Raw genomic sequence first — 16,560 nt, 5'->3', positions numbered from 1 at the left:
TCCTCTCATTGGAAATCTTCAAACAGAGACTGGATGACTACTTGTCAGATGTCTTGTGGGAGGAATTCCTTTGGGGTAATGACTCCTGAGGTCACTCCTAGTTGTGAAATTCTGCAGTTTTGGGACCAGCCTCTCATATCGCCAGAACATAATCTAACAAGTGATTCCTTTTGGGAAAGGGCCCCTGAAATCCATGGTGGAGGTAGCATTATCCATGTTGATATCCAGTGCAGGCAACACCCACATGGATGAAATCTCAAATCTTTTTATTCTAAAAAGAATTAAAAAAAAAAAACTAACTAAAAAGTTTGACTAATTCTTGATGTCTCACAGAGCTTCCATTTGCCCCATTCTAGTTTTTAATGTGTGATTTTCTTCAGTTGGCTTTTGTATCTCTTTTTCCATTTGATTAATTCCACTTTTCAAGGTGTTGATTTCTTCAGTGGATTTTTTTCTTTTTGGCCTATTGTGTTTTTTAAGAAATTGCCTTCCTTTTCCAAGCTGCTGACTCTCTCTTGCATATCTCTCATTTTTAATTCTACCTCTCTTATTTGCCTTTTAAAGTCTCTTATAAGTCCTTCCAAGAAGCCTCTCTGGACTTGAGATCAATTTATCTCACTTTTTGAGATTTTCCTCTGTGGACATTTTGTTCTCGTTGAGTTGGTGTTTTGGTCTTTTCTGTCACCATAGTAGTTTTCTATGGTCAAGGTTCTTTTCTGTTTCTTGCTCATTTTCTTTCTTTTTGTGTTCCCCCCCCCCCTCTTTTTTTTTTTCTTTCACTTTTATGGTTGAGCCCTGCTCCTCAGTAAAGGGTGCTTTTGTCCCACGCTTCCTGTGCAGCACTGAGCCTTGACTTTGAGTACAGGGGCCCCTTGGGTTTGGTGTCTTGCTCACAGCAGGGGACAGGTTTACCTGCTCTTTCCAAGAAACAGCCTCTTTCCCAGAGTTTGCCTTCTGAGCTGGTGCTGGGGGCGTGTCCCATAGGCCTGCTCTGCTACTGAGCCAGAGGTCTTAGTTGCTGATGGACTACTTTTGAGAACCTCTCACTGACTTTCCCAGATTCCATCTGAGCTGGGCTGCATACCCCTTTCTCCCCAGTGAGACTGACCTTTCTTGGACTCCTTCTAACTCTCTTGAGCTGGAGAATGGTTTCTTTCCATCAGACTCTGTTCAGAGGCTCGGTTTTATGTTGTTTTCCAGAGAAACTGGGAGAGCTTGAGTAGCTTCCTGCCTTCACTCCACCATCTCCACCTCCTGGAAGTCCTCAAAATCTCCAGCCTTTTGAAGTAAATAGTGAAAGATGTATAATTAAGAAATAGTGGAATTCCCTCTGTCCCAACAATTTCTCAATTAAAATTATTCTAAGTAATTGAAAAATTTGCCCCATACCAGTCTTTTTAGCATTTAGCAAATATTAAGAGCACATAGTACAAACATTTTTATGGGAGCAGGTCAGAACACATTTTATTAGATTAACAGTGATGATTTGCTTACCGTACCCTCCTTTTTTATCTGCTTGCTCTTTAATCCTATGGGCATAATAATTATACATTGATACTTTTATCAGTAGGCCTGTGATCTGATCCATGCGGCCTTTCTCCTTAATGAACTTGGCCCATTTGTACCTTCATGTTCTGTGTGGTTCTTGTTTGTGTCCTTCCACAAGTCCTCCGGGGCACAAAGCCTGCCTCTGGGATGTTTCCTATGTGTGGATCCCAGCAGAGCTCTCAGATGACCATTTCCTCTTCCTCAGTGATCTGCTTCCCACCTTAGGTTGTCTTTACAGTATCTCTCCTTTGCATGGGAATGGTGGGAATGGGCTAGAGCCTCCTCATTTATACTGTGCCTCCCTTTTGTCCTTTGGGTCACCTGCAATTTCAATTCTTCTAAGACTGTGGCTATTGGAGATTTGGATAGGGAGAATCTCAGTGTGAAAACCATAGATGTGGGGGGCAGAGAGCAGCTTGGGATTGTTGAAAGCATCAAATTATCCTGAGTTTATGGACTGAGAAATGATAGGCTGAAAAAGAAATAGAGTTTTCTACCACCAGAGGCCACTCTTTTTATTAAATGAAAAATGATTTGAAAGTAATGAGCTGAGGAGGCTGACCAGTGGAGACCGTAGGACTTGCTGGAGGCCCTGGCCAGTGAAAAGGAGAGTCTGAACTTGCAGGTCAGAGATTGTCGGGTCTGGCCAGAGAGCTCAAGACGCGCTTGGCTAGCCCTGGCCAAGAAAGTGCCAGAGAGCTTGTCAGGAGCATGGATGTCTGGCTGCATGTTGACAAATAGCCTTTGATCTTGTGGTCACCCCCTGACTCTTGCCAGTGCTGGATCTATTGGGGCCATTCATGGGTGTTTGCATTCCCAATGATGAATTGGGCTCTTTTTAAAAACCTTATTGTCTTCATAGGGGACATTTTCATTTCACTTTACTTTGTACTGCAGACGGGAGAATTCAGTTTACTAGTCTGCTGGGAATGTCGAGTGTAAAAAGTGATTATTACAGGATAAGGCCAGAAAGTATCATTGGGTGAAATTAAAGGGTTTAGAATGTTTATGGCCACAGAATATTTTTTCCTTCTTCTGAATCTTTGTTGTATTTACTGGAGAGTCCCCAAAAGCTTTTAAGTAGGGAGAGTGAAGTGATGATTTCACCACCGACTGTCTCAGTTTCTTCATATGTAAAATGTGAATAATAATAGCACCCAAATCCTTGAGTTGTTGAGAAGATCCAGTGCCATGATAATTGTGAAGCATTTAGCACAGTACTTGGCACATAATAGGTGCTTCATAAGTGTGTGTTTGCTTGCCCCCAGTCAATGTGGTTGTCTGGAGAATTCACCTACCAACTTAGATTTTTTTTAAAAGCTGCCTACAAAAGGTGCAAGCAAGAGAAGGTAACTGAAAGTGCATACAAAAGTATGACACAGTCCTGTAAGAATAGCACCAGAAATGCCAAAACTCAGAATGATCCAGAATCCACCAGGAAGACTTGGGATCACAAAAGGAGCTTATTGAAGCTAAATTTAGGGGAGAAGAGTCAGAGAATTGATGATGGCTAGGATTGATGTTCAAGGAGACTGGCAAGATAAAGATGGCAGATCTGCTCGATTCACATTTTGCTAGTTTTCTTTTTCAGAAAGCGACCTTTGGATTGGTAAGAACAGGATAGAAATGACTAGTAGAGATTTGATGTCCCAGAAAAGGAAAGTGATGAGATAGCATCTATTGGCCTGTGATGAACTTAAGTCTCTTGGTCCAGATAAATGGCATTCTTGGGTCTTGAAAGAATTCAGAGACGTGACTGCTGAACCACTGTCGGCTCTATTTGAAGTATTGTGGAAACTAGAAGAGATGTCAAAGGAGTGACTCGTGATCTGATTTTCAATAGAAGGAATTGATTAGAATCTGCGAACATAGATGAGTTTGGCTATGATTCCTGAGAAGATTCTAGAACATATTCTTAAAGGTATGTTGGTGAAAATTTAGAAAAGGAAGTGATGAACACAAAGGGTAGAGTGAAGAGCAGGTTATGCCAGACTAACCTCATTTCCTTTTGAGACAGGGTTACTAAACTGGTAGATCCAGGAAATGCTATAAATAGAGTTTACCTGGATTTTTTTTTTTTTTTTACAAAACATTTATTTGATTAAATATTTTGTCTTTTTCTGTGGAAAAGTTGGAGAGACAATAATATAGTTAGATGGAATTTGAACTGGTTGAATGACTTGGTCAGTTTTCAAGTCAGAAGGATGTTTCCAAGAAGTGCCCCGAGGGTCTGGTCTGGTCTTAGCCCTGGGCAACTGAGCATCTTTAGCTGTGACTTGGAGAAAGGGGATTGAGGGTATGCTCATTAAAGTTACTTCTGACAAAAAAAAATAAGGAGGAAAGAGTATTATCCAAAAAGATTTTAAAATTCGGTAGATATAAATGCAGACTTAAATTTTGTTTCAAAAACCCAACTTTACAGGCACTTTACAACAGGGTTGTAGAAAAATGAATAGACTGCAGTTTGTTTGAAAAAGATTTAGAGACTTTAGTGGATATTCAAACTCATTGTGAATCAACAGTGTATGGGGTGTTAAGTGGCACAGTAGATAGATAGAGCACTCGACCTGGAGTCAGGAGGACCTGAATTAAAACCTGACCTCAAATACTTGCTAGCTATGTGGCCCTGGGCATGTTAGTTAGCTTCTGTTTCCCCATCTGTAAAATGGGAAACATAATGACACCTACCTCCCAGAGTTATCGAGATGATCAAATGAGATAATAATTGTAAAGTGCTTAGTACAATATTCGGCATGTAGTAAACTCTCTGTAAATGTTAGCTATCATTTATTATTGTCATGTGACAGCCCAACAAGCCAATGAAATCTTGAGATTATCATTAAGATAGGTGCCTTGTTCAGGAATCAGGTAGTCCCAGCCCTTTTGTCCTCTGTCCTGGTCACTCTTAGTTCTGAGTACCACAGGTCAGGAGGGGACTTGAGAAGATGGATGGAGAGAACCCAGAGAAGAGAGCAGAACTGAGTCCATGCCATGAGAGATTCAGTTGAAGGAAGATTGCCATCCCTTATCTAGGAGAATTTATGATAGCTGTCTTCAACTCTTTGAAGGCTGTCCCATGGAAAAAGGATTAGGTTTGTTCTCTTTGGTCTTAGTGGGCAAAACTTTTGGCAATAAGTAGAAGGATTTTTTTGTTTGTTTGTTTTCTCTTTTTTTATTATATTAAAGCTTTTTATTTACAAATCATATGCCTGGGTAATTTTTCAACACTGACCCTTGCAAAACTTCTGTTTCAAATTTTTCCCTCCTTCCCCCACTCCCTCCCCTAGATGGCAGGTAGTCCAATACTTGTTATATATGTTAAATCCAATATATGTATGCATATTTATATAGTTATCTTGCTGCACAAGAAAAAATCAGATCTAGAAAGAAAAAAAAACCTGAGAAGGAAAACATAAATGCAAGCAAACAGGAATAGAAAGAATGAAAATGCTATGTTGTGGTCCATACACAGTTCCCACAGGCCTCTTTCTGGGAATAGACGGCTCTCTTCATGACTGAACAATTGGAACTGGCTTGAATCATCTCATTGTTGAAGAGAACCACGTTAAGGAGAAGTTAAAAAAAAAAATGTAGACATTCCCAAGAGGCAGATTGAAGCTTGATGTAAAAAGAGATTCTTCCTATCTCGACGAGACATGGGCTGCTTTGGGAGAAGAGACCTTTAAGCAGTGGTTCTGTGACCACTCTAGTATATTGCCCAGGAAATTTTTGTCCAACGATAAGGTTGAGCTTGATAGTTGCTGCAAGTTGTTCCAGCTCTAAGATCCAGTCAAGGCATAATGTGAAAATGCTCCCCTGTGTAGGAACATGGTGGACAAAGGGACTTTCTTGGCAGTTATCAAACAAAACTTCATGGAGGAATTAACCTTGTTGGCTTGTGTTGGGAGGGAATTCTAAAAGAAGTATTGCAACTTAGTTGGAGCATCGGAAGAGGAAGGAAGGAGGGAAGAAGATTGGAAAGGTGGATTGGGTATGCCATCCTGGAGAATCTTATCTGCCATGACAAGGAGTTCAGGTGTTATTTTGTAGACAGTGGGCAGAGGAGTGTTCCTGTCAAAGCCATGCCTTCGTATTCTTTCTTTGGCAGCAGTGTGTGAGATGAATGGGAATGAGTGGAGATCCCATTCCAGGTAATAGTAATAGTAAGGGTCTGAATGGCCTCCATGAGAATAATGGGAGAAAAAAACCATTAATTCTGGGACCTGACTTCAAATCCTACCCCTTGATGTTTATTAATCTGAGGTCTGTCCCAGTTCTAGATCAGTGTTTTTATGAGATGAACTTAATCCATCTTGTCTTTCTCAGGCCTCCTTTATGACCAATGCCATGTTTTTGCAGGTTGACTGACCAGCTGGATGTACGAAACAATACCTTTGTGACTTTCTAAATAAACAGTACTGTAACATTCTAGGGAATCTATAACAATTGTTTATGCTTTATAAATGTATGTGTAGGATATGTAGGGTTTTAAAAGACCAGAGATATTATCACCTTGGATTCTTTCAGAAAGTCACATCATCAAGAATATTAACCTTGTGTTTTGATTTTTTTTTTAAACACATTGATCTAAGGATGGTTTTAGATGCCTATAACATGCCTGGATTGCCTTAGGCACTATTTCTGTTTTTACTTCCATCATCTTGTCAAGTGTGCCTGTCTGGGAGGAGGTTTGATTTATTCTGACAGATCTTTTGATCATTGTCTTCTCATCCTCCCCTAAGCTTGCCCCAGGGTAGCGGTGAGGGTGGAGGTCCATCTAACATACCTGAGTTGTTCCTCCCCTCCCTTGACAGCAGTAAAACTCTCTGGCTGTTGGGCTTCCTTCTTTCTGAATGCAGACTTTGTTCTTGCTCTCATTTCTTTAATAGCATCTTTCACTCTGATTCTTCTGGAGAATTATTGTTCTTTGATCACATGTTGTGTGATACTCTTACCCATCTATCCAGCATCCTTTTTGCAGGACTCATTTTTATGTCTTTGGGGGTAGTTGTATTGCTTATCTTGCTGCCATGTAGCAACACCATGGGAATGATAATATTGAAAAGATGGGCTTTTTCTTTCATGGGAAATGGGATCATTTGAGGAGCTCATACAGGCAGCCAGCTTATTCTGTTTCTTCTATTTCACTGTGAGCATTGTCAGCTCTGGCTCTCTCTCTACTGTCTGTCCTAGATATACTGTGGAGGAAACTCTTAAGAGGGTAAATAGAAGGGAACAAACATTGTTAAACACCTACTATGTGCCAGGCACTGTGCCAAGTGCTATATAGATATTGGAGCCTTATAATAGCCCTGGAAAGTAGATGCTGTTCTCATCCCTACTTTACAAATGAAGAAACTGAGACAGACTGGTTAAGTGACTTGCCCAGGGTCCCACAGTGAGGAAGTATCTAAAGCTGGATTTGAACTTGGGTCTTCCTGACTCCAGATCCAGTGCTTTGTACTTTGTACCTTCTAGAACCTTCATCTAGGAACTATAAACTCTTTTTCTATTTTTATAATCATATTTTATTTAATATACTTGATTTCCTTTGCAAGTCTTTGTATTTTATGTTATGATTAAAAGCATCATTCTGAGGAATGCATAAGACTCACTAGATTGTCAGAGGGGTCCATGACACCAAAAAGTGAATACCCCCTGTTCTGTCTGAGCGATCATACATGTTGAGATTTCGACAGTCGATTCTTTTCAGCCACATTTCTTTTGTGGATGGAGAGGCTAGCTCTCCTTCAGGAAACATGACAGCGTCCTGGACTCAAAAACGCGAGCGGCCCAAAGTCATCCGCAACATCACACCTGTCCTGTAAGCCAGATCTTCTCTGTCACAGTGCCACGAACCTTTGACAAGCACACCTCTATTATCAGAGGGTCAGAAAACAGGATTCTGTCTTCTAAGGAATCTTAAATGAACTTACTACATGGACGAGAGCCATCTTCTAAGAGCTTGCAAGACACTGTTCTATTGACTCAGATTCTCGAGTTTTTTTTTTTGTTTGTTTGTTTGTTTGTTTTGGTTTGTTTTGGTTTTTTGTATCAATAAACATTAAGCAAGTGGGCTCTTACATTCTCTACTGCTGTCAGTTAGTGAATTGTAAAGCTGTCGTGACTATCCCTTGTTCTCTATGAAGGACCTCCTCTCATTCTGCTTTAAGCCTTTCCTGATCTCCTGAATGCTGATGCCCTCCTTCCCTAAGTACCTGGGGAGGGGGGGTGACTTCCTGTTTATGCTGTCGATGTTACTCTATGTACTTGTTGAATTAGAAGATAATCCTGTTGAGTAGAGATTGATTCTTTGTACTTACCTCCCGGCACACTAAGAAATCCTTGCTTATTGATGGTTGGTTGATCCAACGGGCTTTTGATTTCTCTGTAGAAGATCCTTGCTAGATTTTGGGAGAGTTAGGCCGATTGATGTTGATGTCGATATTCTTCATTTTGTTTTCATAAGGTCGGACCTCTGAGGTCCTAGGTTCTGCTCAGATCTCTTCTGACACAGTCTGACTGTGATGTTTCTACTGAGTTTAATGAAGAAAACAGCTCCTTTTGGGATTTCGTGCAAATCTTTTCCATTTTTGTTTGTAGCCCTCCACTGTCATCTGCTGGTTTCATTTCTAGCAAGAATGTCATGATGGGTATTGGATTCCTCCAGCACTGTGTCCACATTTGGGGAAGGTTCTCATAGTCAGTGCCGGTAGTCAGCCAAAAATTTATGGATTGCCTATGGATTCTTATCGATTCTTAGCCTCTGGTGCCTCCTTTTCTGACACTTTCCCTTAGTCAGTGCATAAGCAGAAGGGACAGGTCAGGGCCGTGTTTTATTTTTTAGGTTTTATAGGTTGACATTGCCCAGAGTCATTTATCATCAGGAGAATAGTGTAACAAGGCTCTCTGTCCTCTGAAAACAGACCTGACTATCCTTCAAGGTGGGTTATTTATTAGAAAGGGATACATTTGTCAAAACAAAATGTAAAGTCTAATGTCACAATGTTTTAAGTATAATAATGTTGACAAATCACTAACTCGAGTCAAACCATTATGCTGCTCAAATAAGTGTTGGATTGTTGTTCCCATATTTTGGATTGGTTTTCTTCTAAGATGATATAATAATGCTGCAATTCTTCCTGGGAATCACTCTTTGAATAGTTTTTGAGGCCCCTTGCATTTATTAGATGCTGATTCCTTGAACTCCTATGGCCTGGTTTCAGGAAGAGGGAACCCAGTGTTGGATGGAAACCAGCTCCCTTGATGGGACTTTATTTACAGAATAGCAGAATGTATTATCACTGTGTGTTTCAGAAAATTCAAGTCTTAATGCTCTGAGGCTATCATCCTTAATGATCTCCTGGGTTATTAGCAAAGACAAAAATCGACTTTGCTTGTGAGATGTGTAGTCCCAGCAGAAAAAATATGGATTGTTATTGTTTAGGGCCCTATTTGTGAAGTTATCAGTCTGGTTTTCAGGAATGAGAAATCTTGGACTTGAGAATTGAATTTCTGGAAGTGAGGAGACTTTTTTTTTTTGATATGATTGGCCTAAAGCATTTGAATCTTACTTGTTTTTAAACAGCCGAGAGAGAAAAGAGAAAAGAACAATTACTTGATATCGCAAAATCAAAGCAAGAACGAACAGATACTGAACTCCATAATTTGAGACAGGTATGAATATAATTATGATTTGGGCTGTAGTTTTGTTAAAGTAGTTACTAGTTGTATGTGTCTCAGAGTATTTGCCTTTGAGATTTTTGTGGATCTGTGAGATCAGGGTTGAAAGTATTCCCTCTATCCTGACAGACATAATGTCTTCATACAACACATACATACCTATAGACACTCCTCCATCAACTCCTAAGTCTGCTCCTCTCCAGTCTCTAGGTGCTTCATAGAACACCTACTGGGCCCAGAAGTGTGCTAGTCAACAACCTCCATCTGCTAGGACTGTCACCGCAGCGGCAACTCATATTAGTAACAGTCCATGGTGATTGATGTTGGGGCCTGCAGTATCGCCTTCCCCTGGCTTTGGAACTCACTCTCCATGCACATGCTGCAAAATGGGCTCTCAGGATCCATATTCCATGCCCTTATTTTTACTCTCCTTAAACAGTCAGTCCTAAGAGTCTACCTGTGCCTGCTCTGCTGCCTTCCCCTTCACCTGCCTCTTTCACATTGTAGCATTTGTGCTCACTCTTTCAAAAATACTTCTCAGATTGGCTCTTACGTGACAGCTGTCAAATTGGACATTTTTTAGCACCCCACGCAATTCAGTAATGACTGCAAATAATTATGTGAATGTCCCATCTTCCCTGCACATCCTTCTGCCTTCTCTCAGGATCCCAACCTTAACAGGAACCTTCTCGTCCCATCGGATTCTTGTCCACAAGGATCCTCCTGATACTGATGCCCATGCTCCCAGGATATCTTTGTGTGCTGTCCAGTGCTCTCCCTACAGGCCTGGCCCACCTTCTATCCTGGTCCTGCATGCCCAAATGTGCAAAGCCCTCAGTGGGACCAGAAACAGCCTGCTTTCTCCCACCATCACTTTGTGCATGGGTGTGCATATGCATAAATAGATATTTTTGGAAACAAAGCCTGGGAGATTAGTTTAAAAAAAAAACAAAAAAAAAAAAACAAGCTTGGCTCCAGTCTTCCTCTTACTGTACACTGTCTTGAGTCAGACTTTTGTCTATGCTTGGAGAATGTGCGTTACTTTTAGCCCTGGAAATTGTGTCATGGCTGTGAGATTTAGAGACTGTCTCACACTGAGAAATCTTGGTACTTTATTCCATTCCACATGTCAAGTGTCAAATTGGAGTGATGTCATTACATTCTTTAGATTTAAAAATGGGCTGCTCTCTCCCTGTGTACAGGTGTATGTCAAGCAGCAAAGTGACCTGCAGTTTCTTCATTTTACTGCAGAAAATAGTAGAGATGACTCAAGGATAGATGACTCACGGATCCATGAAACCAGGTACAGGGCATGTCCAATGAGGAGGGGAGGGCAGGGCTTCCAGTCATGGACCGAGAGGGATCTTCTCATGTCTTCCTCTCCTCTGAGCTTTGAAAAAGAGCTTTCTCTTCCCCACAAGGAGTTTAGTTAGCATTTGAGAAAAAATCACCATCTCTTCCTTTTGTACCGGGCTCACCAGCTCCTGAGCCCTTTCCCATTCATTCTCTCTTGAAGTCTTCCCAGCAGCCCTAGGAGGCAGGTTTCTTCCTGCCAGCTCAATGCTTCTCACCCCTTTTTTACTGAAGAGGGAAGTATTACTTCAGTGTTTTGCCCAGTGGCTCTAATGAGTGGCGGAACAGGACGGAGAATCCGGGGCACTTGTTAAGTCAGTATCTACAACTGACACGATCTCATTCCTGTCTCACTTACACTGTGGATCCACGCATGGTCTGTGGCTCTGTGGTTTGTGAAGGCCCCTTGGGAGCAAACACCTGCAGAGCATCTTACTGACTAGATATACTCAGTCAGATGATTCTGAACATGTGGATTTTTAAAATAGTAGGGATTTTTTGGTTGTTGGGTGATGTAAGCCTTCATTAGCATTTCATTTAATTTCAAGAACTGTACTTTTTCTTTATGGCCAGAATTCCGGTTTGATTCTGAAAGCTGAATTTGACAACCCTGATATTGATAGCTCATTAAAGAATCACGTAATTCCCATGAAAGAAGATAGAGCCATAACTAACAGCCCAGTTTTTAAGAGGTAGAAGAAATACTCGGGGGCATATATGAAGGACATGTCTCATTTAAGAGACATAAACATTTGCTACCCCATAGGGCACATTCAAGTTTTCTGAGCCTGAGTTTCTTCATCCATAAAGGGAGGATAATATTCGTTCAATAAAAACATGTTTAAAGTGCCTACTGTGTGCCAGGTGCTGTGTTAAGCGGTACCTCCCAGGGTTGTTGTCAGGCTCCAATGAGACAATGAATGGAAAGGATTTGTAAACTTTAAAAAATTCTACATGTTGGCCACTTCCCTAAGCAGCAGTTTTGTAAGGAGGCCTCTGGAGTCATGGGGTGGCGGGAACTGTTCCCAACCCTACTCTGTCCCTCTCAAGGCCCACTTTGATCACTGTTAGCCAGAGAGAGGGCAGATGCTCCCAGCACTCAGCACAGCCCTCAGCAGGGCAGGAGTGTGGCCCGCTCTGCAGTCCCTACCTCCATACACCTGGAAGTGGGAGGGGAAAGCAGCCCTGCTGTTGGGGCTCGGACTGGACTGTGTCCAGCTTCCTCCCTGGGTGAGCTCCTGGGCAGCATTAAGCTGGCAGTGGGATTTACTGTAAAGTGGAGAGTCACAGTCTAGGGATGTGAGGCCTGAAGCTGCCCCTCCCCAACTGGGGTGATCCTTAGCTAGATACTTGTCCTGTCTGAACCTCAGTTTATTCCTCTGTAAAATGTGGAGTATGAAGAGCAGCTTGTAGTGTTCAGGTGCTCCATCTGGTAGAGAGCTGGGCCACCCCGCCACTGCCAGAACTCAGTTGAGTCACATGCCCTGGACAGTGGCCCTGAACCCTGTCTCTGCTTGATGGCTTTGCTATAGTTGTGGAAAGGGCTTGGTAAATCTCAAAGGGCTATCATGCCTTCAGCTGCTGCTACAGGGCCCATCTGTGCAACTTTCCACAATCAGCCACTTGAGGTTGTAGGATATCTTTATTTCAAATACATATTTTGGGGAAGAATACATTTCTTTTACTATTTACTTTTGCAATATGAGCCTAAAATCCAGTGGGTATTGATAGCATGGGCTGTAACTGATATTTAGATTCCTCAGCTTATTTTTATTCCCATAATGTTGTCACCAATGATGATTTTGCCCCTCTTCTTCCTCCTCCTTCCCTCTTTCCTTCCTTTCTCTCTTCCTTCCTTCCTTTCCTCTTCCTTCCGTTCCAGCACAGTTCATTACATGTAGTTTAAATTGTTGGTTGACTTGAATTCCCTGCTTTGAGAATAACAGAATTAGCAAGATAATAACAGATTAATATGGGATCATTTGGCCCGGTTAAGTGACTGTTGTGTGCCAAGCCTTGTGCTAGTTACATTTACCACTAAGCAAAACAAATATGTTAAATGTGGTCCTTGCTGACAAAGAACTCATGTCACTGAGAAGATCAGTCACACAGACATGAAACAGTGGTACACGATTGTATACTGAAAACAATCAAATGAAAGACTAGGTTTCATAATAGAGGTAATCATAGAACAACAAGGAAAATAGTAATGATGTTGTACGCGTAAACACAATGGAAGGTAGGCCCAAGGAAGTCCAGCCTTGACTAGAGGCTTCATGGAGCCTCTGGGGGCTGGAGCTGGACCACGAAAATGCCCTTCTCAGCCCTTCTGATATATGAATTTTAGACAAACATTACCTCTAGAGATTTATCTGTATTGATGAGGTCTATATGAAATGTGTAAAGTAATGCTGTTAGATATGTATATAAATATAAATTTAGTTCTTTGTAATGTCATTATAGCAGAGAATTGAGTTACTCAGATCTTGAAAATAACAACCCCAAAATCATTAAGAGAGAGGGAAATCAGAAGATATATTCTAAGGATCAAGAAAGTGAGAGCTCCCAGGTTCAACAATATAGGACAGAAAAGGGTGGTTATGATGGATTCAAAGAAGAGAAGAGATTTAGTCCTGCTTTTGGAGAAGAGATTAATCCTGGCACTTCAGCCATGATACCAAAAGATATACTGGAAAGACAAAGGTCCCTGCTCTTGAAAGAGAAAGTACATTTTAATACAATGGCCCCAGCTGAGTCCAAAAGGAGAGGTCCGTTGGGCAGATGCACTATGAAGGCAGCTAAGAGCAGCGACAGCGAGACCCTACCCCCGTCCCGGGAGCACCACCACCATCATCATCACTTTGGAGGGCCCGATTACAAACATTGTGATCTAAATATCTATGTGAGCCCAGGCTTGTCTAGAGCAAAGCAGATGGAAAGACTGGAAATGGAATGTCATGACCAGATGGAGGTGACGGAAAGCTTCTCCCAATTCAATGAAGGTTCTTTGAGTGACTCAGATATTTGTGAATCTAAATGCTGCCATCCAAGTAACTTCATCATTGAAGCCCCAGGGCGGAGCTCCGTTTCTGATGTGGAATGGATGAAGATTTTCAAGCCTTCTAAGGTAGAGAGAATTGTTCGACCCAAAACTGTTTGCACGTGCGCCAGGAATGTCTGTGGAATCAAGTATCACACCTTCAAAAGGTGAGTTATGTGTCCCATTGGAAAATAGCCAAAATAAACACCCCTACAATATTGAGAAATCCTTTATAAGACCTTTGCTTGCCATTTGTGCTTATATTCTTCATACCAATAGTATTCAGAACCACAAAAAGAGACCTTTGATATGGTTTTCATTCATTCATTAAGCCCCTTCTTTGTGACTATTATTTGCTTTAGAGCTGCACAGATAATGCAATTTCTGTTTTTAAATGAGCCAGTCAATTGTAAACATTTATTAAGCATTTGCTATGTTCCAGGAACTGTGCTAAGTACTGGAGATGCAAAAAAATGCAAAAAAAATTGTGGTCCCTTCTTCAAGATATTTACATTCTAATGGAGAAGACAACATATAGATGACTATATAGATATTCCATTCCATTATTGGAATTTCCCTTGGATTCCTGAATTGCTGAGAAAGAGCTAAGTCTGTCATAGTTGATTATCACACAATCTTGCTGTTATTTGATACAATGTTTTCTTGGTTCTGTTCGCTTCATTCAACATCAGTTCATGTAATCTTTCTACAACGTCTGGGCTAGCTCTCTGGAGAACCTCAGGATCACTCAGAGTCAGGATCAGTCAAAGTCCTTGGTCTTTAGGAGGAGAAGTGAAGGAGGCAAGCAAGCTGCTACGCGGCTTGCCAAAGATGGATCCTGGACTCTGAAGTCCGGAGCCTGAAGCCTCTCTCCTACTCATCCTGCGGAAGAGCGACTCTGACTCTCTCCCTCAGCCCTCCAATCCTTGCCTACGATTATATCTCACCATCACACATTCAGCAAGCACCAATCATGAGGAGAGTCATAACATTGCCATCTCATCTAAATATACGTATATAGAACCATTATTTCACAATACTCTGCTGTCTCAGATTCAAGTATACCTTTTCAGAGTTCCAGCCTTCTACATCTTTCCAGGCTTTTCTGAAATCACCCTGCTCATCATTTCTTTTTATTATTTTTATTATTAATTTTGACTTTATTGAGTTTTTGTGAAATTTAGCATAGGGAAGAAACAGCATTAAAAGAAAATAGAAAATTCCAACATGATAGGGAATAGTATTTATAGTCTCAATTTTTTACAAAGTATATAGGCAAATACATAATGAAAAAAGGGAAGGAAGATGAGTATATATCCTATGTCATCTAAGTGATGTGGTAAAGAAAAAAATACATAATTTGGTATATGAGTTTGATCCTTATTGATTAATGTCTTTGGTGCTTAGACATTGTCCAAATGGAAAGGATCAAGGGAAGCATAATTAGGCTTCTGATACTTATAAATTTCATTTCTAAGATAAAGCACATCATAGAAGTGAAATAAATTGCAACACAATTTACTGGAAAATACCACACAACTTCCAGAGGGCTTTGTGATATGGATTCTTATAAAATTGTAATATGAGCAGAGATTTTAAAGCTAAACTTAAAAGTCAAAATATTAGTTTGAATATGGGTAGATAAAGAATAACCAGAATACTATTTGCCCCATTATGTACAAACTTTAGTTTTTAGAAGACCATAAAATATTTTATCAACTAAAATACAAAATATGTTGTATTGGTAAGGTGCAAATTAAGATGTGGAGAAAGAATAAATCAGAGTAAGAAATTTGTTTTTTTAAAAGGTCATATATATGCATAAAGCACTTTTTTCATGTCTACTCATCATTTCTTATAGAATAATGGTATTCCATTACCCCATTCTTAATTCTTACCATTCCCCAGCTGCTGAGCTTTCACTCAATTTCCAATTCTTTTCCACCACAAAAAGGGCAGCTAAAAACATTTTTTGCACATGTGAGTCCTTTTCCCTCTTTTATGATCTCTTTGGAATGCAGATCTAGTAGTGGGACTGCCAAATCAAAGGATTTGCATGGTTATAGCTCTTTAGGCATAGTTCCAAATAGTTCTCCCAAATGGCTGGATCAGTTCACAACTCTATCAACAAAGCATTAGTATCCTTGGAGAGAGGGGAATGTGAAAAGTACACAGATAAATAATAGAGGATAAGGGCAGCTAATTGGTGTAATGGATAGAGCACCAGCCCCAAAGTCAGGAGGATCTGAGTTCAAATCCAGCCTCAGACACTTAACACTTCCTAGCTGTGTGACCCTGGGCAAGTCACTTAACCCCAATTGCCTCAGCAAAAAAAAAAAAAAAAAAAAAGAAAGAGAGAAAAAAGAAAATAATAGAGGATGGAGAGGAGAGGTCCAGATAAAGTGTTGTAAGAAAGTTGGAGGATGGGCTGAGTACTGGAGATAAATCAGAATTCAGAAAGATAGAGGTAGTTTAGTAGACTGGAACATAGTTTGAAATAAGGCTGGAAGTTGGAGCTTTACTGTGAAGGGTCTTACATGTCCGATTAAGAAGTTTCTCTTTTCTCTTGGAAGCAACATCCAGAGTTAGACTTGTGCCTTGGGAAGACAATGATGGAGGCTACATGAAATCGAGGGAAAAAAGCTGAAGAAAAGTCAGTCAGAAGGTTCTTTAACCATTCTAGGCAAGAAGTACTAGAGGGAAAAGAGAAAGGGAAGGGATGTGACTAGATTCTCTATGGGTACTTCCTGCTCCAAAACTTGTGACCCTTAGGTGATAGATGACAAGTTACATTTGTGATATTTCGGATATGGTGAGTTTAAAGTGACAGCAAGGCATGTCAGTGGAGGGAAATCCTGGGGCTGGCTAGGTAGCTGGGGAAGTTGTCTATATAAGAGTGGCATTTAAGACCACAAAGGCAGATGATATGAAAGAAA

At 40.8% G+C, this 16,560-nt stretch overlaps 1 protein-coding gene across 6 annotated transcripts in view; it reads left to right on the top strand.

The window, feature by feature from the left end:
* The window catches only part of CCDC62 (coiled-coil domain containing 62), a 64,654-nt gene that overhangs the window by 33,472 nt on the left and 14,622 nt on the right, over positions 1-16,560 (top strand). For all 6 annotated transcript variants that reach the window (XR_007949653.1, XR_007949651.1, XR_007949650.1 and 3 more), the window contains exons 7-9: positions 9,137-9,225; positions 10,434-10,534; positions 13,048-13,791. Coding sequence is in view for 2 of the 6 variants with exons in the window: in XM_051972706.1 (XP_051828666.1) it covers positions 9,137-9,225; positions 10,434-10,534; positions 13,048-13,791 (934 nt within the window). In the remaining 4 variants the exon portion in view is untranslated. The remainder of the gene's footprint in view (positions 1-9,136; positions 9,226-10,433; positions 10,535-13,047; positions 13,792-16,560) is intronic.

The sequence above is a fragment of the Antechinus flavipes genome, chromosome 1 (genome assembly GCF_016432865.1).
Source record: "Antechinus flavipes isolate AdamAnt ecotype Samford, QLD, Australia chromosome 1, AdamAnt_v2, whole genome shotgun sequence".
NCBI lineage: Eukaryota > Metazoa > Chordata > Mammalia > Dasyuromorphia > Dasyuridae > Antechinus > Antechinus flavipes.
Note: the sequence above shows the minus strand (reverse complement) of the source record. Positions and strands in the feature narration are given on the sequence as shown.